Source organism: Schistocerca gregaria, chromosome 5, assembly GCF_023897955.1.
Source record: "Schistocerca gregaria isolate iqSchGreg1 chromosome 5, iqSchGreg1.2, whole genome shotgun sequence".
Classification (NCBI taxonomy): domain Eukaryota; kingdom Metazoa; phylum Arthropoda; class Insecta; order Orthoptera; family Acrididae; genus Schistocerca; species Schistocerca gregaria.
In genome coordinates, this window is record NC_064924.1 from 260,981,951 (window position 1) to 261,004,686 (window position 22,736).

Below are 22,736 nucleotides of genomic sequence, written 5' to 3' on the forward strand. Positions count from 1 at the left end.
TTTGAAGAAGTTTTTCCTATAAAGTTTGTTAGGAACAATATTTCCTCATCCTTGAAGAAGCTATGGATCACAAAGAGGATTAGACAGTCATGTAATCCAAAGAGGAAACTTGCAGCTAGTGTGTCCAAGGACGCTGAAATAATTAGCCACTGTAATATTTATTGTAATATCCTAAACAAAATGATTCAAACATCAAAAGCACTGCATTATCAACCAGAAATTGATAACTCTAATAATAAAATGAAGACTACTTAACATATACTTAGCAGTGAGACTGGGAGGAATAAAAAAAGGCCTGTAGCAAACTTCAAAATCAAACACGAAGGGAATCTTTAGAAAATCATGAAATCATTGCTAATATCTTCAATAAACACTAACTGTCAGTGTCTGAACAAATAGGAAGCAAGGGTTCTATGAAAATGAGTCAAATGCATTTTAGATCTGTTACAGTATCTGAAACTGAAAGAACAATTGCCTTCATGAAAAATAAAAACTACTGAGGAGTAGACATTATTTCTTGTAAATTGTTAAAACACTGTTGTGTTTCTTTAAGTGATATACTGTACCACATCTTCAATGCCTCTTTGCAACAAGGAATTGTTCCCAAAAGACTCAAGTATGTGCTGATGAAGCTTCTCTTCAAGATAGGAAACAAAACTGAAGTTACAAATTTCAGGCCAACACCTCTCCTGGCTGTTTTTCAAAAGATACTTGAAAAGCTAATGTTTTCTAGAATTTTAGAATGACTACATAAATTCAATATTCTTAGCAAAAATCAGCTGGTTTCTGAAAAGGTCTGTCAACTGAACAAGGAATCTACGCTTTTATAGCCAAGGTTTTGGAATCTCTTAAGTGAGAAAATGGTAACAGGCTTATTTTGTGATTTATCTAAAACATTTGACTCCATGAACCACCAATACCATTACTGACAGCAGACCATTTAGGAATAAGTGGTTAACAAATAACTCAGTAATACCTGAAAGATAGGAAACAAAAAGTAGTAATGGAGAGCATTAATTGTGGAATGCCACACGTATCTACTCTTGGCCCTTTACTGTCCCGATATTTATAAATGATTCCTCTCATTCTACAATGACACAGTGTAATTTACCATCTTTGCAGATGATGCTAATGTAATGGTTAATGGTCGTAAATGTGAAAATGTTCAAGAGTCTATTAATAATATTCTTATAGATTTAGTTGAATGGTTTACTGTCAGTGATCTTTCACTAAACTTTAGTAAGACTAATTACATTCAGTTCACCCCAAATGGCAAAACTGAGGAAGAAATAACTGTTAAATATGCGACACAGGTAACAGAGGTAATAGAAAGAGTTGAAGTAATATAGTTATTGAGTGTTAAGACTGTCTGTAGAGTAAACTGGTTCCATCATTTTTTACATTTTTATAGGAGTCTGAGCTCTTCAATTATTGCACTGTGACTTATCTCTGCCAGTGGCAACTTAAGCACTAAAAAGCAGCATACTGTGGTTACTTCCATTCTTTGATGTCATATGGAATTATTTTCTGCTGAAATTGACCTTTAGCAAATAAAATATATGTATTGTTCACAAGTGTGTTGTAAGAATGATGTGAGGTGTAGAACCTAGATGCAGTTGCAGAAACTTATTCTGGAAACTGGAAGTCCTTACAGCTACTTCTTAATACATATATTCACTTATGCATTTCATCAGTGAAAACATTAATACAGATGCAACCGTGAATACCACCACTGCAATACAAGGAGGAAGCACAATTTCCACACTGAGCGTAAAAATTTGAAAGTAGTGCAGAAGGGTGTATAATACTCTGGTATAAAGATATTTAGTGCTGTTACTCCAGAAATTAGGTGTGAAATAGGCTACAAATCTACATTTAAAGAGCTTCTGGGGCAATTTCTTTTAGCCACATCATTTTACAGTTTGGAAGAGTTTTTGAAACACAGTGAAACATTGTAAAATGTTTTATCATATAAACTGAGCATTAAGTTGTGTATTCATGTCATATGTGTAGCTCTTTCAATGTTGCTTTTTCAGGAAAGTGGGAAGGAGAGGGAAAGACGAAAGGATGTGGGTTTTAAGGAATTCCGCTCCCGGGATTGGAATGACTCCTTACCCTCTCCCTTAAAACCCACATCCTTTCGTCTTTCCCTCTCCTTCCCACTTTCCTGAAAAAGCAACCGTTGGTTGCGAAAGCTAGAAATTTTGTGTGTGTGTCTGTGTGTTATTTTATTTTGCCTGTCTACCGGCGCTTTCCCGCTTGGTAAGTCTTTGAATCTTTGTTTTTAATATATTTTTCCCATGTGGAAGTTTCTTTCTATTTTATTTACATCTTTCAATGTTGTCCTATTTATATTTGATTTTCTGGGTTATATGTCCTTTTATATTTAATTTTCTACATTCTACACGTTGTAATCTATCACATTCTCATTTTCAGGCTCTTGTATTATGGAACAGTTTAGTATTTATGTAACTCTCTCAGTGTTGAGCTGTTTGTATTTAATTCTCTGGGCTATAGGGCCACTTCTCACATTACTTTATGTTACACATATTGTAGTTTTTACTTGTAAAAATAGTGCATAAATACTTGTTCATTGATAATGTAAAAATTTGACACTTACTACATCCATGCGAGACTTTCGCAGTTGTATCTATGGTGTAAGAAACAAATAAGTAAAAATAAAACAAATAAATTACCGTACTCAATTAAATTTAGAGGGCATCAGTGTGAACAACATTAAGCAGTACAGCAATAGTTTATTGTTAATGCAGGATACAGATTAAGATTCTATGATGTCTTTGCCATGAGACAAATATACCTTGCTTCATTTCACACCATTGAAGGTTTTCTTTCTTGGAGGAATCTACATAACATGATGAACAAATGAATTAATGAGTGAATGATTCATTGTATAAATGAAAGACCACAACAGCAATGTGCCAAATGCAATATTTCAGGACATTGATAAGTATGTATATATGTATGTATGTATTAAACCGGGGACCTAGAAATGACAGAGAGGCTTCATCCTGCCGCAGCCCTCAGTGGTTCACAACCTCACAACAGGCCACAGCAGTCCACCCACACCACCGCCGCCCCACACTGAACCCAAAGTTATTGTGCAGTTTGTCCCTCAGTGGGCCCCCGCCCGGGAACGTCTCATACCAGACGTACCAGATGAGTGTAACCCCAAATGTGAACGTGGTAGAATAATTTTGGTGTACGCGTATATGGAAATGGTCCTTACGCAGCAATCACTGACACAGTGTAACTGAGGCGAAATGAAGGGAACCATCCTGCATTTGCCGATGCAGATGGAAAACTGCCTTAAAAACCATGCACAGGCTGGCTGGCACACCAGACCTCGACACTAATCCGCCGGGCGGATTCATGCCGGAGAATGGCATGCCTACCTGCCTGGGAAGCGGCGTGTTGGACCACACGGCTAGCTGAGCGGGCACACTGATAAGTACTCAGGATCACTGTGAAACATCACTTCATGCAAATACTTTCATCTTGACTCCACAGATGATAGTGATGTATATTTTCAGGATGTCTAGTACAACAGTTAAAGATGGGTACAATATTTCTAAGAGTCACATGCTGAAATCTAGAACATGAGACTTGTAAGAGCAGCTCGTATCAAACTACTTTTCTGACTGTGAAACAACACATAAGAAACTACATATTTCCAAACATCCAGAATAATACCCACCAATAAATCTGACATTAACAGAAATTTAGTGTTCATAGTCAGCTATGAAGCCACAGATTACATACATAGCATTCAAACAGTAAGTGAATTTGAATGAATCACATACAGCAACAGAAAATGAAACAACTAACCTGAAGGCTACATTTACATTTTTTGAATTCTCAGATGATTAGTAATTCGAAAAGAAAATATGAAGAGTTAAAGTAATGATATGTATTTAAGGTTTCATTGTGAAAGTATTTGAACTGTTAATGAATGTGATTCAGAATTTATATTAACGCAGAGTAAGGGAAGTAATCATTAGTGCGCAACTGTAGGATAGTTATCGAGTACAAACAGACAACCAAGCACTTGTTATGTGCATTATTAACAACAGAAAACTGAAAAATTCAAATAATGGAAAATCCAGGATGGAATGTAACAGTATTATGAGAAGGATAATTGCTACTAACCATACAGTGGAGATGCTGAGTCGCACATAGTCACATCAAAAAGACTGTCAAAGTCTGTGACAGTCTTTTTGTTGGGCATGTCTGCAACTCAGCATCTCCGCTCCAGTGAGTGGCAACTATCCTTTTCATAATATTCAAAACTGGGAAAAGTTTGTCATTAATACATACATCTGCTTGACTGCAAAGTTTCTGTTGATATGAGCAGGTACTCGGTCCACATGTTTGAGAGACCATCTTATACGAGGATATCTTGGGTGATCACTGAACATTGAAGGGTAATTTGGCTGTGGTTGCTGAAAAAGAAAAACAGTAATCCTGAGAAAATATTGTAACATAAAATGCATTGTATCATGTAATACAGTAATTAACATCTCATGACACACACACACACACACACACACACACACACACACACACACACACACAAACTCAGAATAATTACATGTAATACAGTAATTAACATCTCATGACACACACACACACACACACACACACACACACACACACACACACACACACAAACTCAGAATAATTAATCCATATGTAAAGACTGACTGGCATACTATGGCATATTGTTGTATGTTTTAGTGAATAAAAGTTCTGCAGTGTTGCAGATGGGCTCAGGAAAAGAGTAAAGGCACAGTGCCTCAGAATCGATGTGCAGGTGGTACGAGTCAATGAAAAGTGATGTGGCCACATGTGGATGAAGATTAGTAGATAATGATTACACATAATAAAGCACCAATGTTATTTAAAAAAATAGAAGCTTAACATATTATAATATCTCTATCTCTCCTATTTTAGTAATGCCTTGTTTTCCAGATAACTCATTATTACAAAAATGGTAAGTATAATTAAAAATTATGTGTCTTACAAATTCAGCTTGTTCCTTTGCAGCTTTAAGAACACATCGTTGATAATCTCTTGGACTTGAAAATAAATATGTAGGATCTGAAAAAAAAATTGAAAAACAAATGAAATCTTGCTAATCGGCTCCTGTGGTTCACTGGTTGATGTAACTACATATTCACTATAGCAAAAAGGCAGTTTAGCTAATAGCTGTGATGAAAAAACAAAAAAAGGATAAGCAATTTAAATAAAGCTCACATTCAACAGAGTCACATATGTAGCTTCCTTCCTTTTCTTTACTTGCTCTTATGCATGGAACCAAGACATAATGTATTTTGTCACATACCCATGTTTTTTGTTGATTGATTGACTGAAGAGTGAAATGTGATTTATTCATCTCACTACATACGGTTTTCATACCATTTGGTTTGTTATACAGTGGACATGTCAATATTTACGACTAAATATTTTAGCAAGAGTAATTCAAAGGTCTTTTGTCATTTTAAATATATTTTTGTGATGCCATTTTAAATATATTTCCATGATACACTGTTAAATTGTCATCCATAAATTCTTCAACAGAATAATAACATTTTTCTACTAGAACAGATAGAGCATTCTTTTCAGGGAACCAAGCTCCATGTTAAATACATTCCTGCCTTATAATTTATTGTAGGTTTTTTAAGCAATATTCTATACTGTTTGGGCACTGAGTTTTAAACAGTGTGCAGGAGGTTGAAAATTATCTCTGTGATGTGTGCTCTCATTGTACTGGAAATGGAAAGTCTCAAGTGTATTTTATTTTTATATGTATATGAAAATCGAGAACCCACAGATATATAAGGAAGAAATGGACAGTACTTATAATTTTTTACACTTGTATAGCTAGTGACTACCATTTCAGAAGAAAATATGGTCTTCATGGCAATTTTGTTATAACACCACAAGTTACTGTTAAAACATGCAGTATAATGCATCAGAATAAGAAATTTTCTTTCTTAGATTACTTCTCACTAACTTCAACATTACAACTGCTGGTAATGCAGCCATCAATAGGTGAAAATCCAATCTGAGACTCATTATACTCATAGCCAGCAATGATTTAGGCCTAACCATAAGTCAATCATTCTCTATTCTCTACAATCAATAGATAAGTTTATACAATGTTGTCACTTGTATTACACATCCACCTGTAATACGGGCAATAATGAGTCAATATACAAGCTTACTATGATATCACTGATCATCTTTTCTGTATGTCTCCAAGGCATGGGAATCCCACATCAGGACTAAGCAAGAGTGTTGGTCTAAGTAGTCTAGCAATTAGCACTTAATAGTGCACCCCTTCAACAGAGAAATAAAAAGAAAAAACAAATAAATGAAGAAAAACCAAGATGAATGTCTGTTAGCACTGTACTATAGCATACATGTAAAAGGTAATGTTGCACAGGAATAGACCATAGGGTAACTCTGCATTAGCTATTTTTTAAACACTCTAGAAGAGAAAAGCTGCAAGCACTTCATTTTAGTTTCCTTTCAATGGCTTGATTACATATCTAGCATCATTTCACAATTTTACCAATTTGAGCAAAGTACAGCCATCTTCAGTTCTGTAATTCAATAAGTTACATTTCAAGCACAGGATACTCCAGGTAGGAATATCAACAATGTAGGATAAAATAGATTGCTACTTACCATAAAGATAACATGCTAAGATACAGACAGGCACAATTAAAAGACACTCAAACATACACTTTCAGCCACAGCCTTTGTCAGAAAAATGGAAGCACAAATCATTCTTTACACAAGCATGCACACCTCATACACACATGGCCACCATCTCCCAAAGATGAGGCCAGAAAGCAACTATTACATGGGACATAAGAGGCAATCTGGAGGGGGAGGGAAAGGGATTGCAGTGTACAAGTGGGAGAAGGAGGAGTGTTGTCTGGTAGAGTGTGTAGTGCCTAGAAAGCCAACAGGCACATCATCAGGAGGTTGGGGGCAGGGAGGTGTGGAAAAATTAGGAGCAGGGAAAGATGGGCAGGTGTATTGGCAGATGGTGGCAAACAAATATGGTGGAAGACGTGAAGGGGGATAAGGTGATAGGATAGAGGGAGTGAAAACTTTTGGGTGGAGGGTGTAGGGACAGTGTGTTACCATAATTGCAGCTGGGATAATTGCAGGAGCGGAGGCCTGCATAGTTCAGAAAATTTGGTGGTAGAGTGGAGGATCCAGATGGCTTGGGCAGTGAAGCAGCCATTGAAATCAATCATATTATGTTCAGCTGCACGTTCTCCCACAGGGTGGTCTACTTTGCTCTTGGCCACAGTTTGGCAGTGGCCATTCATCCTAGTGGACAGCTGGTTCATAGTCATATGAATATAAAAAGCTGTGCAATGGTTGCAGCAGAGCTGGAAAATGACATGGTTCCTTTCACAGATGGCCCAACCCCTAATGGGGGTAGGATAAAGCTGTGACAGGACTGGAATAGGAAGTGCTGTGTGGGTGGACTGGGCAGGTCTTGCACCTGGGTCTTCCACAGGGATACAATCCTTCAGGTAAGGGGCTGGGAGTGACACAGAGATGGACTAGGATGTGGTGGATGTTGGGTGAGCACCTGAACACCACTTTAGGATGAGTGGGAAGGATCTCGAGTAGGATGCCCCACATTTCAGGGCATGATGATACGTAATCAAAGTCCTAGTGAAGGATTTGGTACACTTGTTCCAATCTGGGACGGTACTGTGTTATGAAGGGGGCACTCATTTGTGGCTGGTTCTTGGGACTGGTTGGAGGATAGGGGTTGTGAGGGAAAATGGCAGGGGAGATCTTTTTGCAGACTAGATCTGGGGCAGAGGGGAGGTCCTGGTGAGACCATCCCCACCCCCTGGGTGGCCATGCTTATGGGAGGGATTTTTTGGTGTGAAAGCGATGACAGCTGTCAAAATACAGATAGTGTTGATGGTTGGTGTGTTTAATGTGGATAGAGATGTGGCTGGTTGCAGAGGACCAGTGAAGCAGATGTGAGAGATGTTAAGGTTGTGAAGGATTGAAGAAAGGGTGTTTTGGTTCTGAGTCCAGATTTTAAGATATCATCACTGAACCTGAACCACACTAGGTGTTTGGTGTCTTGAGAGGCTAAGAAGGTCTGCCCCAGATGGCATAGGACAGTACCATGTGGGTGTCCATGGCTGTGCTGTGAATTTGTTTGTGTACCTTCCCTTCAAAGGAGAGGTAGCTGTGGGTTAGGATAAAACTAGTAAGGTATAAGAAGAACGAGGTAGTGGGTTTGGATTCTGAAAGATGTTGGGAAAGGTAGTGTTCAATAGTGGTCAGGTCACAGGCATGTTGGTGTATAGGGAGATGGCATCAACAGCGATGAGTAGGTTCAAATGGTTCAAATGGCTCTGAGCACTACGGGACTTAACATCTGAGGTCATCAGTCCCCTAGAACTTAGAACTGCTTAAACCTAACTAACCTAAGGACATCACACACATCCATGCCCGAGGCAGGATTCGAACCTGCGACCGTAACGGTTGCGCAGTTCCAGACTGAAGCGCCTAGAACCGCTCAGCCACACCAGACGGCGATGAATAGGGATCCCAGAAATAAAGGGGAGGGGATGGTGGTGTGTTGTTGAAGGAAGTGGTTGATATTTTGATGTGGGAGGCTAGATCACAGGCAATAGGTTAGAGGTGTTCATCAGCAATGGCCAAAATCCTTTCAGTGGGGGCACAATAACCAGCCACAATGGGGCATCAGAGATTGTTGGGTTTGTAGATTTTGCGGAGTTTATGGAAGGTGTGTGTGCAGGGTGTAATATGGATGAGAAGGGAAATGGATTCAGGGAAGAGGTTCTGGGAAGGGCCAAAGGCTTTAAGCAGGGACTGGAGGTTATATTGGACTTCTGGGATGGGATCACTATGGAACAGTTTTTCAGTGAAGGAGCCAGATAATTGGCAGAGGTCTTCTGTCAGGTACTCACTGCATTTCACAATAGCAGTGGTGGAACCTTTGTCTGCAGGCTGAGTGATTAGGTCAGGATTAGTTTTAGGTTGTATAAGGCTCTTCTTTCTTCTGCTGAAAGATAGGTGTTCTGAGGAAGGAACCTAGGGAAGGATGGTGAAACACTTCTTTGCTGTCAATCCCTCCACAAAAAGCCAGCCTAATTACAACACTGTACCTGCCTCTTCCAGCTCATTCCACTATCCAACCATGATCCATCCCTCCTCCCACCAAACTACCTGCTGGTCAACTTCCAGGAATTCCTTACCTCCAACTTGGCCTCCCAAGTCCCTTCCTCAGAACACCAACCTTTCAGCAGAAGAAAGAAGAGCCATGTACAACCTCAAAACTAATCCTGACCTAAGACCTAATCTTCAGACCTGCAGACAAATGTTCCACCACTGTTGGTACGAATTGCAGTGAGTACCTAGCGAAGGGCGTCCAACAATTATCTGACTCCTCCACCTATAAACTGTGCAATAGCAATCCCATCCCAGAAGTCCAATAGATCCTTCAGTCCCTGCTTAAAGCCTTAGACCCTTCCCAGAACCTTTCCCCTGAATCCATTTCCTCCTCATCCCCATAACATCCTGCACATGAAGTAATGATATGAAGTACTGAAAATCACTTTTTGTTGCCCTGGAAGCTGCTAGATAGGCAACCAGTGAATGGGAACAGGTGACCATTTTAGCGATTTATTGATATAGAACAAAAAAAAAAAAAAAAAATTACGAAGTCTTTTCTTTTTATCTACCGATATGTGTTTGCTACATTTTATTACTATTGACAAACAGCTGCCAGTCTTTGCAGCAAGTTTTGATCATCTGCCTATCTCCCTACATTTTGCAACAAATTTCTCTATGTTCAATCACTCTGTCCATGATCAGACTCTCAGAGAGATGCTTATGTTATCCAGGAGGCCTCAAAGATGTACATGTATAGAGAATAATACTGGCCCTAACACACTTGATGTTAAGTGAATGTTGAGTTCCAACCTTCTCTTCTAACATACTTTCTTAACTGTATGTTCCATGCTACTTTCATTTCTGGTGCGTTCTCCCCACTGAAAACAATGCTCTCGGTTCTGTTTACTAGAAGATTCACAGTCTAAATACATTCTAAGTCTGATGATATATAGGCATATATTTTGGTTGAGTGTGTAGCAGAGCTGTGCCTGTGTGATGATTGAAAAAGGAACTGTAATGAGATCTTCTTCAGTGAAACATCACTCTTCATCACATTGATTCTTAGTGTCAGTGTGATCAATAGGCCACTGTTTGGATGAGATCTGCTGACTTATGTAGCACCACAGATTCTTTGAGTTTCTTGTCTGCTAAAGTTATGTATTGGACCCTTCTCCCCACCTCCCTGAAACCCTGGTTGTGAAGAGTGACTGATTTTTAGTGCAGATCGAGGTCTAGGTTAGGCTGGAAGTGACAGAATGGTTGTAAATTGGACAAATCAACAAATGTCAAAGCAAAAACTCTCGCTGTGGTATCAATTTTACTAGTAGCAAAGTCTAATGTTTACTTACATCCACAATGAATGTCCAATATGTAGCTTTTATCAAAGATGTCGTCACGCCAAATTATTTGAACACAGTAATTCTCTGCTAGGTACTGTTCCATTAACCAAATCAGCTACTAGGGGCTCACATTTACTGTGACATTAAAATCATGTATTGCTTTGCCAGCTGTCAAATACTCACATACAGCCGGGAGCGACATCACACTAATTAACAAACATAACATACAAACGTGCAGTAGCATTCAGAAAGCTTTGTATTCTATGTTGGAAACATTACCTATGAGGTACTTCACACTTACAGACTTGGGCAAACATTATAAGTTATGGCACTAACATTTCATCCACTTACTTTCACAATTTTATATTATACTTTTAATAATAGTCTTGCTGTAGTGTAAAGTTAGTTTCCAGTATGGGACCCACATATGTATAAATCAGTTTTACATGTACTGAGATTGATTTTATCTATTCATCGCAATACACAATAGGCCTACATGTTTTTCGTCGCGTCACAACATGTAACATTAATTTTCTGGTGAGGACGAGCAGCATTTGTGCCACAAATCAGCATTCAGTCTTTGTTAGGACCTTTGCCCTCATAAATTTCCTTTCTCTGTGCTGTAATTAAACATGTCTGTGCTTACTTTGTACTTGCAAACATAAGTTTTTGTTTTGAAATACGTGTGTTTATGACAAATATGATTTTTTGTATATTGTAATACGTCTATATCATGTGTCGTGTTAAATACTCGAGAAACGCATTGTTACCTAAGAGCACGGTTCTCTATAATTTTCTAATGTGTAACGACTGTCTGACGGGTTCTCTTTGCTTGGCATTTCTACAGGTAAATGTCATCGACACCTTGTCCATGTACGATGTTTGAAACGCGAAATGATTGCAAATGGAAAGGTAACTTGTTATCATTTCCGAATTTTGATGATCGAAACCCATGTTTGTCGCCTCCTTCAAGCTAAGGCTATTTTTTTGTAATTTAACTACAATTAATATTTACCGTAAATGTAATCATTTGGTCTTGAAGGTCGGTATTTTGCTGGCTTTCTGAGAATGTGTTCTACATGACTCTGCATATTAACTTGCGTTTGGCAAACTGTTCTGAATCTGAAACGGTGAAAATTGTATTTTTACTATGCACAAAATAATAAAGAATAGGCCAATTACACAGTGAAATGACCGCAATAATAAAATCGCCTGTCACAACGCAAACGTATCCCATGGAAACTACAATAGGATCTCTGACTCAATACAGGAGTGGGGAACGTTTAAGTTCACCGCGGTGATACGTCTTCGGTCGTCACCATGACGTATATTGCCCAAGTTCGACCTTTCAGGAATCTATCGACTTTCATGGCCGTATCGAGTCTAAGGCCTGAGAGCAGTATGCCTCGCATGGCACGAATCTCACGAATCGTATACTTGCTGTCGTAACTAAATGGTACTTAGAAATAATGTTCTGGTTGCTGTTTTCAATACCTAATTACTTCAAAGTACAAAATAAATCTGTGGCTAACTAAGCTTTGCCCATTTCAGAAATGGTGCCCTCAAATGTAGTATCATAGTGTGAATTTCATTAGCATTAATAAATCGAAACGTGTCTCTAGATTGCGCACCTATGGATAAGTCACATCTTGCGTCAATTCAGTATATTTGACCTGGTTATTGACTTCATTTCAACTGGTCTGTTAAGTCAGACGAAGACCATACACATATTGTAATGTCAACTAGTTATCTACACAAAATTATAGTCGTTTGCGCACCAGAATAATAAACGTAGCATTACCACAACACTCTTCGAAACTGCAAAAAGATTGTAAATACAAAGAATCGTTGTAATTGTAGTATACATTCTCGCAAAAGCATAAAAGTAGAACTCTTCAATTCAAATGGTAAATCCATTGCTATTTTGGAAAATTTTGCTGCCTTTCCTTCTTTTTAAAGTGAGAGCCTGTCAACTTCATACTCGTTATTTACATATGTACTGTAAAAAGTACTTAACAGTAAGCGCTCAAATGGTTGAAGTGTGCTGATTGTGTGAGGTATGTTCTAATTTGCACGACAAATTAGATCACTCCATGAAAAATAAAAATGTCCATCTTTTCACTTTAAAATAACTGAAATAACGAGAGAAAGTAGCAACAGTACTGAAATATGAACGTTAAGTCTGCACATGTACTTTAGCTGTAGATATCTCCTAAAATAACTAACACCTAAATGTTCTTTTATACTTTATAGATGGTTGAAACTATGTTATCTTTTTTTCAGAATTTTCAGTCTTTCTACCCTTTTTATTTTGGTTGATACCTTGTTTGTTTCACCACATGTTCAATGTGTTCTGAATATTTACTAGCATTTACATCTTTCACATTCAATTTGACAGCCATTGACAATTAAAACTCAGTACTGGGACAGAGCGCTTTTACATGAACATAGCACTGAATATGATAGAACGTAATTGTATTCAATTAATAAGAATATCCCAGAATCTTTTAAAAAAGCAAAAGTAATTGGACATGAACCAGTGCCCGTACTATACTTTCTTCATAAAACGCCACCCTCACCACTACTCCATTAAAGATGCTCCAAAATTGTGACCTACAACACATTTATGATGCCACCTTGCCGGTCGCCAGTATGACCCAGTGATAATTAATCAGACACACTGAATCTTATCGGTCCATTTGAGTTGCATCTTTGCTGCTCACCCCACTGTTCGCTATGATCGTCGCTAGCCGATGGTATCAAGGTGGTTCTGTGTTTCGAGTTGCTACTCTCCATATGTCTTGGAACATGAGAAGTAATTGAGTGCTTCAGGGTCACTCTAGCAGCGTTGCATTTGACTCCGCAAGCATTCTGTTTCATGTGTGAGCAGCTGCATGGTAGGGTAATTGATCCCAGCAGGCAATGAGTAGCAAGGCTGGAGCGTAAACGTACCCTCTGTTTTGCACTTATATAAGCAGAAGGCTTCAATCTCTGACATGCTTTACCTTACATTTAATTATAACCAATCGACGACGCGTTTTCGAGGGATCTTAATATCTGAAGCAGCAAATGCATGGTGTAATGGGTATAAATGCAAACATTTCTTATTTAAATGCACATTGTGTGTTCCCTTGAAAGAACAGATACCATGCAAATCCAGGAGATTTAAATTGAAGAGGGATCACTGCTACCAGCTGCAGTGAATAGGTGGCGCTTGATGGGAGAGTGGATCAGACGTGAGGCATACCATGCAGTTGCAGTAACGCTGTGTCCCAGATGGCGCAGTTGTTATCGCACCTGCCTAGTAAGCAGTAGATCCCAGGTTCGAATCCCGATCCGGTACACATTTTCGTTCGTCACCACTGATTCCGCTTAATCTCCCACTGTTGCTGATGGCAGTGATCCCCCTTTAATTTACATATAACAAATATTTCTGTTGGCGACTGTGGGCAGTGCACTGAACAACATTACTTACTTCATTTGCAGACTAATAATTATAGCTATTAGGATTTATATGACTTTGAGTTGTTAAGTACATCCAAGTACATGTGCCAAGAGCAAGCCATTAATGCTTATTTTCTGCTGGGCTGCAGGTCAGGTGTTGAAGTGTGGACATGTGGACATGTGGAAGCAAAATGGTTAGTCTATACATATAGGAGTTGTCCACTTAGTGGTGCAGCAATGGCCATGCAGAAGACATCTGGTTCTAAAGTTCGTGCCTTGTTCACTGGGAAATTGTTTGATGCATAGAAAAAAGTACCAACACACTGTTGTGAGCACATACTAAGGTACCACATATAAAAATATCTTCACTTATACCTATTATACTCACTGTACATAGGATATAATGTGTAATTTGAAACTTATCAAATACAACCATCACCTAAAAACGCAAAATCCAGTGTGCCTTCTCCCACTTCACAGAACTCGATACGACCACGAAAGACAATAGACATCCCTAGTGATCGAAACTGAGCGTTGATACGTCATAGTGATGTCACTGAGAAGTGTCACTGAGGTGAGAGGTGAGCCTAACGTTTCCCTCCAGCTCTCCAGGGACGGAAAGTCCGCACATGACCAACATTATCACTGTCAATCTCGGCAATGTCCACAACTGCACATGCGGATCGGGACGGAATTGGTGTGTATTGTTTGGTTGGCTGCTGTTTCACTAAAATACATGAAATGTAATCAACCTTGGTTAATTTTAAATTGTGGGGTTCCGTAAAGTTAGCAGACGAAGCTACCATCCCCAGTTTCTGTGCTGGAACAGTCTTCAGTATTCTCTACTATACATTCAGTCAGGTTTGTAGGAAGCTGGAACTCGGCACAATCTTTTGTTCATTTATGTCGCTGATCTACTCGCGACTTGGTATGAGGCTAATTTACATATTGACAAGTGACTATGAGTAGTCGATTCAGATAAGAAAGTCTCTTGTGTAAAATAAACTTGAATCGCTGTTACCATAGGCATCTTCCATATGCATCCCCTCACACTTTTCCAGCGTACCATCCAGTCAACTGGCCTTGACAGCAGATTATATCAGTGCAAGGAACAGATTAGGCAAAAATAAGTAAGAACATGGTGTGCACAGAGATCCGAAACATGACCTCTTGTTGCTCCTGATTTTCGTTAACGACTTAGACTCCTTGGGCACTTTTTGCCGTTTTCAGGTGATACAATCTTGTTCCCAACAGGCGAGAATGTCATTCAAGCTATTCAACAAGCAGAAGCCTTATTCAGTGTTGATGATACTGGAGGACTGGGAGACACAGCAGCAGTTAAATTTCTGGGCATTCTCATTTCTATGAAGTTTACCTGACAGTAGCACACTAAACACATATCTTCTAAGCTTTTACAGATCCTGTATCTCTTGTGGAAACTAGAAAGTATAATATAAGAACTTTCTTTACTGCAGTACACTATTCAGTGTTCCACAGCCACATCAATTATGGGCTGTTGCTGTGGGATCACTCTGCAGGATGCAAGAATGTCCTTTAATTACAAAAGAAAGCATTGACGATCGTTACCTCAAGCAAAAAACCGACAACTGCAAACCAAATTTGGCCAGATTAGGAGCCATGACTGTTTTCTACCTGTGTATATTGAACTGCCTAATTCATGTAAAGATGAATCAGGGGACCTACAGAAAGAGAAATTAAGTTCATAAACACTTATCTTGCAATAAAGACCAATACAGACAGGACAAAACACAATATGCAAAACTGTTTCCCAATGGTGGCCTTAATGCACTGCCTAAAGATTAGTCAGTCCTTATCAATGAAGCATTGGAGAAGTAACATTTTGCGTCAATTACATGAACAAGCTTTGTACAACACTGAAGAATTATTCTCTGATAATACAACAGTTTCTACCTGAGATGCAACTCAGTACCACGATACAGCAGCAACTCTGCTATTTGAAACTTCCTGGCAAAATAAAACTGTGTGCCAAGCCAAGACTCAAATATGGGACCTTTGTCTTTTGCAGGCAAGTACACCACCAACTGAGCTACCCAAGCACGACTCACTATCTGTCCTCACAGCCCTACTTCCACCAGTAGCTTTTCTCCTATCTTCTAAACTTCACACAAGCTCTCCTGTGAAAGTTTGGAAGGTAGGAGACGAGCTACTGGCAGAAGTGGGCCTGTAAGGATGGGTCGTGAGTCGGGCTTGGGTAGCTCAGTTGGTAGAACACTTGCTTGGGAAACGCAAAGGTCCTGAATACGAATCTCGGTCTGGCACAGGGTTTTAATATGCTAGGAAGTTTCATATCAGTGCAGAATCAAAATTTCATTCTGTCAGCTCTGCTATTTAATTACACTATGTTCTTGTATTGATTTTAGTGCTGTTTTATTATTCTAAAGTGTATTGTAATCTATTTTGTAAATTTAATATACAGTATAGTATCCATATTAGTATCACAGTTTAAATTGCAATGTAGTAGAGTACTCATTTAGTTGTGGTAATATTTTCTCTCCTATTGCTTTCTTTCCAGTCATGACTGGTTATAAATTGGTAATACACTGGGTAAGAGGGTCGGGAAGAGGGTGTATTCCCGTTTTCCATGTGATATTCTATCAGTCTCAGTTACCCACTGTGATGTCACAGGTGAGACACTATGACAAAATGACTCTGTTCATCTGCTGAATTTTCCAGTTAGTCTTGGTTTTGTGTGTGGATAGGGCTGTGATTTGTATTATGATTACTATCTTCATGCCCAATACTAAACTGACGATGAAATATATAAGATCAGGTGTAATTTTGTCATTGCTCATTGCAGCAACATTGCCTACAAAACTTGGAATGTTATGTATCATAGTTTCCTGGAAAATGGTATTGTTCAGTGCAAATGGTTATCTTAGTGTAAATGGGCGGATAAAATAAATGCTCGCAATGCAAGGATATGTTCAGAATCTTTCCTTCCTGAGGATCGCATATGGGTTAGAAAAATGAGATGATAGTTCCTTTAGGTAAGACACAAGAAACTGAATCACATTACTGAGACATACAATTCAGGCTTCTTTAAGATAAGGGGATGAATTAATTTCTTATCTATGTTAAAGAGGCAGTAAGAAATAATTTCTGAATAACACCTCTCTTTACTGTCGTTATGTTTGTGTTCTTCATGAAGGTTTAATATGTCATTTTTGCACTTGGTATTGATAGTATACTACTGAGTGTCTGTAAATTCACCCTCACAATTAACATTTATTTGTAGGTTATCCCCGACATAAAGCATTATATGGATATGAGATCTGTGTGAAAAATGTAGTTTAACAACTTTATATGCCTTACACATGGCAATTATCGTTTAGAATTGCATAAAATTTTTGTTTAGTACTATTCAAATTTCGATAAATACTCATTTTAAAGCGAATGTCGCAAACGCCAATGATATTACTCGAAACTGCAATTCCACATCAAATTCCCTTTATAAAAGGCTACAAGAATCGTTCTCCTTCCTGCATTCATAGCGAAACAAATTTCCAAACACCTTCTTAACCTATTCTGCTGGTTTATAAATCAAGATCATATGCACTTCTCAAGGAAGCGTTCTCACCTTGGGGATGTCTTCAGTGTTACATGTGTCGTTTAGTAGTTCAACAAAATTAACTTCCTCTGCATATTCAATTTGTTCACTGCATCATGAGCGTAGCTGTGCAGTTATTCTGACACTTTCAAACGCACTTTCAGTAACATTCAGATACGTTTCTGAAGTACGAAAAGCAACTGAAAGATTATCCTCGTGATAATCCCTCAGTTGTTGTGCTGACTTTCTTGTTATCGTCCTGATCTGGAAAACGAGACTTTCGTCTAATAAATGGTTTCCTGGCTATTTCAACATGCATATTGATACATTACAGAATAGACATCCTACCCTGTGACGATGTGTAGTGTCTGAGAAATAGGTTTTATATGTATATAACTGAACCTGCTTCCAAACTTTAAATATGTTTTGCTTCCACGTAGCAAGCAAAAGCTACAATGTAAAGTTCAGCTGCTCCCAGTTCTTTTTTGTTATTCTTCCTAAAAGCTCATTAGTCGTCGTGATGTCGACATTATAATGCACTGACTGCTCCTGTGTCACAAATAAGCTGAAGGCCATCAGCACCTGAAGTACTGAGTCAGCAGATTTTCAATATTTACTTTATTGAAGGTATGAAAAGATAACTCAGTACAGATTTTGAACAGATCTACTTTAGTTCTAATGAACATTGTTACTTCCTTTACTACACTCAAGTAGGTCCAGCGGATTCATGGTGAATTCCGGTGTGCCGGCAAGACTGTTGATTGTTTTCAGGCAGTTTTCCATCTGCCTCGGCGAATGCACGCTGGTTCCCCCTTATTCGGCCTCGACGATTGCTGCACAAACACTGTCTCCACGTACGCGCATACCATAATTACTCATAATTACCACACAATAACCCTGGGTTTGGTGTGGGGCAGCAGTAGGGTGGGTGGACTGCTGTGGCCTGTTGGGGGGTTGTGAACCACTGAGGGCTATGGGAGGACGAAGCCTCTCCATCGTTTCTAGGTCGCCAGTTCAACACACACACACACACACACACACACACACACACACACACACACACACACACACACACACACACACACACACACATACACGCACGCATACGCACACGCACACACACACATACAAGTAACTGCGTCCTTCTTCAGAACTTTGAACAGTAGTGTTATAAATTGTCTCCTCAAATAATTGTACACTTTGGTATAAATAGCCCTTAATGTAATTACGTAAGTCCCTTAGTAGGAAGTCCAACATAGATACCAAAATTTTCTTCCTACGCATTTATGTGTAAAACTAATTGCCAATTTAATTTATATTAATTGCAAAAATGGGAACGATATGAACTAGGTTCTAATTATTGATTTCAACTGTTCAGCATGTCTCACTAAAGATATGGCTCACAGTACCAGTCCTCGCCTCTAAATGCTTCAAGATTGGCAGTGCACTGCAGGGTCAAACAGTAAATTGTCAACCTGCTGAAAAGCAGGGGCTTTATTATCGTTGCTGTGAACCTAGACATTTTTCTCGGAATTATCGTGTTCCCCAAGGGAAGCCTTTGAACATCTGATTCCACGATAAAGGTAGGCGCTCTGCTTCACATTCGTTTGGCTATTGTGTTACCTTTCGGCATTTCATGTTTGAATTTGTTAAAAGTTGAAACCTCTATCAAGACACTTTTTTTTAATTACATTAAAAAGAGAAATTATAATACACGTTCTACAATTTGTCTTAAAGAGTTTTTATGTGGTTATAGAAGTCAGTTATAGTCTGGTTCATCAAACAAGCCTTGACGTGTGCCTGAATCGACTGGGGGGATCTTGTGCGTGCCTATTTTGGTTTACATGTTGGTCGGGGTCTTCACTAGCCTTAGGAATTGCTGTTGGTGATCAGCCTTACAAACACCGCTTCTGTCTGTACTCTGCGCATTTTGTTTGGTATTTTTATCTTTTACCATTTGTAAAGTCGACAGTTTTGTGTGTGCATTTATGTTTACCTTTTCTCACATAAAACATTTTAAACCTGTTTATTGGGACATTTGGATAAAACTTAAATGAGTCTTGAAAGGGCACTCAAATTCTCTTGTTAAAATCACTTTAATTCGCAATAATTATCTGGTACACAATTTGCATTTGTAATAATCCACCCATTCCTAATGTGTTACCCGAGCACACACACAGGTACTACTGTGCCATGCTATACCATGTATTACTATGCTTACACATGACTTCTTAATCACTAAAACGTGTAGCAACTTCAAATAAACTGTAAAAAAAAAGACGGACCATTTTATAAATAGTGAGAATCGGTCTAAATGAAGCTATAAAGTAAGTAAACGAAACGGAGAAAAACAGTTCTCAGTGATTATGGAAGTTCGGCTTCATGTAAGTGAAAGGTAGTGCATGGTCCAGGGGTTAGGTTTACTGAATGAACATCATCAAAAAACCGACCTTCAGCAGCAAGCTGTGGAATCTTGTGGGCCGCTGTTCCGACTAGGGGTAGCTGTTGTCAGTGATGTACTATTGCAAGGCTCGCCTGTCATGAAGGACAAACCAATTAAACTACATGCAAAGTGGTTAAGATTCAGTTTCCATGATAAAGTGCTGCAAGGTACAGGGACATTAGTTTTGATGAATGTTAGATTGGAATTACCTCTCGATATAGTGTGTGGGGGAAAAATAACTAAAGGAGATTGATGAATTAGGCACATTGTGTAGAGGAAGTAGATGGCCAATGCATGGTTCCCATCAGTGTGGGTAATATTGGCACTGATGAAGTGACTTTGGCAGAAGGGTTTGTAATTACCAGTTTAGATGTTCTAGACAGAAATGATCTAGACAGATCAAATGTAGACATTAACCCTATGCTAACTGACAGTACAACTGCATTATGCACAAAAGGGAAGCTTTTGAAAGGACCAAATAAGGTAATCATGGAAACACTATTGCTAGAATTTGAGGGTGTATTTAACTGTCATGACCCACCAGTGGCAATCCCTGTAACGCAGTACAGGATTGTGACTGAAGAGAAATCCCCTATATATCGGAAACTATGTAGAGTACTCCACAATTTTCAAGTGATAATGGAAAAGTCTATTAGCTAACGATTAATTGATGGCATACCAGAAGAAATCACTAGTCCTGGTGAACACTGGCCATTATCGTACCCTAGAAGTTATTGGACAGTACAAGGATATATAATATCTGTTTTGTTTATTCCTACTTGAATAGTAGAATGATTAAAGAGGCATATCCTTACCAAACATTACAAAGGCATTGGATAGATTAGGAAAGGGTAGATACTTCTCCACAATAGATCTAAAAAGTTGTTGCCATCAATTAGAAGTATTGATGGAAGATTGGTCAAGCATTGTATTTACGGTCCTTTGGACCATTACCAGTACTGGTAAATGCTTTTTGGAGTTAAAAAAATGCACCAACCATGCTTCATCGTTTCTGGGTGGGGTGTTAAAGAATTTGAAGCTGCAACAATACATGGTGTACCTTGATGACATTATCGTATTTTCAAGGGGTGTGAAGGAACATGTGCAACTGTTGTAAAGAGTTTTTGAGAGATCGAGTTCTACACGTCTGGCTGAAAGCATCGAGAAGTGTCATTTTGTGTTAAGGCAAGTGAACTTGCGACACACAATTAGAGAGGATGATACACAATGTGAAAAGTTTCCTGACACCACAAACAAGTAAAGAGTTACATCACCTGTAGGGTTAGCTAAATATTGCAAGTAATTGGTAATGGGGTTTACAGTTCTTGCATGTTGATTTATGCATTTGTTGAAGTAGGCCATGAAGTTCCAATGAACAGCAGAATTGAAAAACTGATTGATGCATTAACAACTAGCTCTGTGCTGATATTCCTGGATTATGAAAAGAAATTTTTATTGTAATGTGATGCTAGCAACCAGATAAAAGGTTGCCTTCGGGGTAAGGAGCATCCAGTTGTCTACACTTTACAGCAATTGAACAATGCTGAGCAGACTTAGTCTATCACTGAGAAGGAGATATCGGGGTTGATGTGCAGCTCCATGTATTTCAGACGTTATTTGTATGGCAAGAATTTTAAAACATTGATGGATCAAACAGCATTAAAATGGCTGTAAGGGTTTAAAGTAACCATTAAGTAAACTTGTAGTGTGGGCATTAAAAGTAATGAGTCTGACTTTGAAGCAGTTCACAAACCAGGTAAAATGTGGTAATGCAGATGGGTTTAGTAGAAATATTGGTGTAATGCCTAAACTGGGATACAGCCTTCTTTAGTAGCACCTTTTGAGAAGGTAATCAGAGGATTTGTTATGATATTGTGCATGAAAATTTATTGTGATTAGTGGTAAAAGTATGTTTTGCCATTATTGGGATGTTTGAGTGAATACATTTCAATTTTTTTAGTTGCTCTGATTTATCTAGCCTTGTGCTGTATAGTGATGATGAGGACAGGTGATTAATGGTGTAGCGCCTTTAAGGGAGTTCTGCAATGATGAGTAAGGGATTTATATAATTTATGGCATGTTGAGAATTCGTTTGATTTGCTGTTTCAGGAGTGGAACAGCTGAAATAATGTTTATTTTATTATGTGTAATTGTGAGGATAGGAATATAATGACATGAAAGTAATAGGGAGCGGATTCTGTGATAAGCATGATATCAATTTTCTGGACAAAAACAGAGGTATGTGAGGTACTATTGCATTTAGGCAAAACAGAAGCAGAAGGATGAGCACATCTTATCATGGTTCCACAATCTGATTTACGAAAGGTAGACTACAATGGGTACATTCAATGCATGAATCTGAAGTAATGGTTGCAAACTGCTATGAGCAAGACCAACCTAGGGGCACAATGAGACACGAGCTGCAAGGTAATGGTCTTTTAATTAATGGCGCAACTTATAACATTACAGAACTGACTTTCCATCTCACAGCTACCATAACCGAGACCAACACTGTGGATGTGAAACAACCTTTGTTGTACTTGCCAGACAAACCACTGCAAGTACCTTCAGTCAACTAAATTTACTTTCAGACCACAGCCTACCAGTATCTAATACTTTGCAGTGTATCCTGCATGACCCAATAATACAGAAAAATTATGGTAGCGGCAACAACTGACAAAAACTCTTTTTGTCTTATTTTTCATAAAAT

The 22,736-nt window shown here is 38.7% G+C and overlaps 1 protein-coding gene across 2 annotated transcripts in view; it reads right to left on the reverse strand.

Moving 5' to 3' along the window:
* The window catches only part of LOC126272933 (cilia- and flagella-associated protein 91-like), a 273,513-nt gene extending 261,641 nt beyond the window's left edge, over positions 1–11,872 (reverse strand). The window contains exons 1-3 of one of the 2 annotated variants that reach the window (XM_049976230.1): positions 11,566–11,872; positions 5,042–5,118; positions 4,336–4,460 (exon numbers count right to left, since the gene is read on the reverse strand). In XM_049976230.1, coding sequence (XP_049832187.1) covers positions 4,336–4,460; positions 5,042–5,118; positions 11,566–11,641 — 278 coding nt within the window. In that variant the 5' untranslated portion in view covers positions 11,642–11,872. Of the gene's footprint in view, positions 1–4,335; positions 4,461–5,041; positions 5,119–10,851; positions 11,136–11,565 lie in introns of those variants that run through there. The other variant, XM_049976231.1, reaches the window with a different exon arrangement.
* Positions 11,873–22,736: the final 10,864 nt, after the last annotated feature.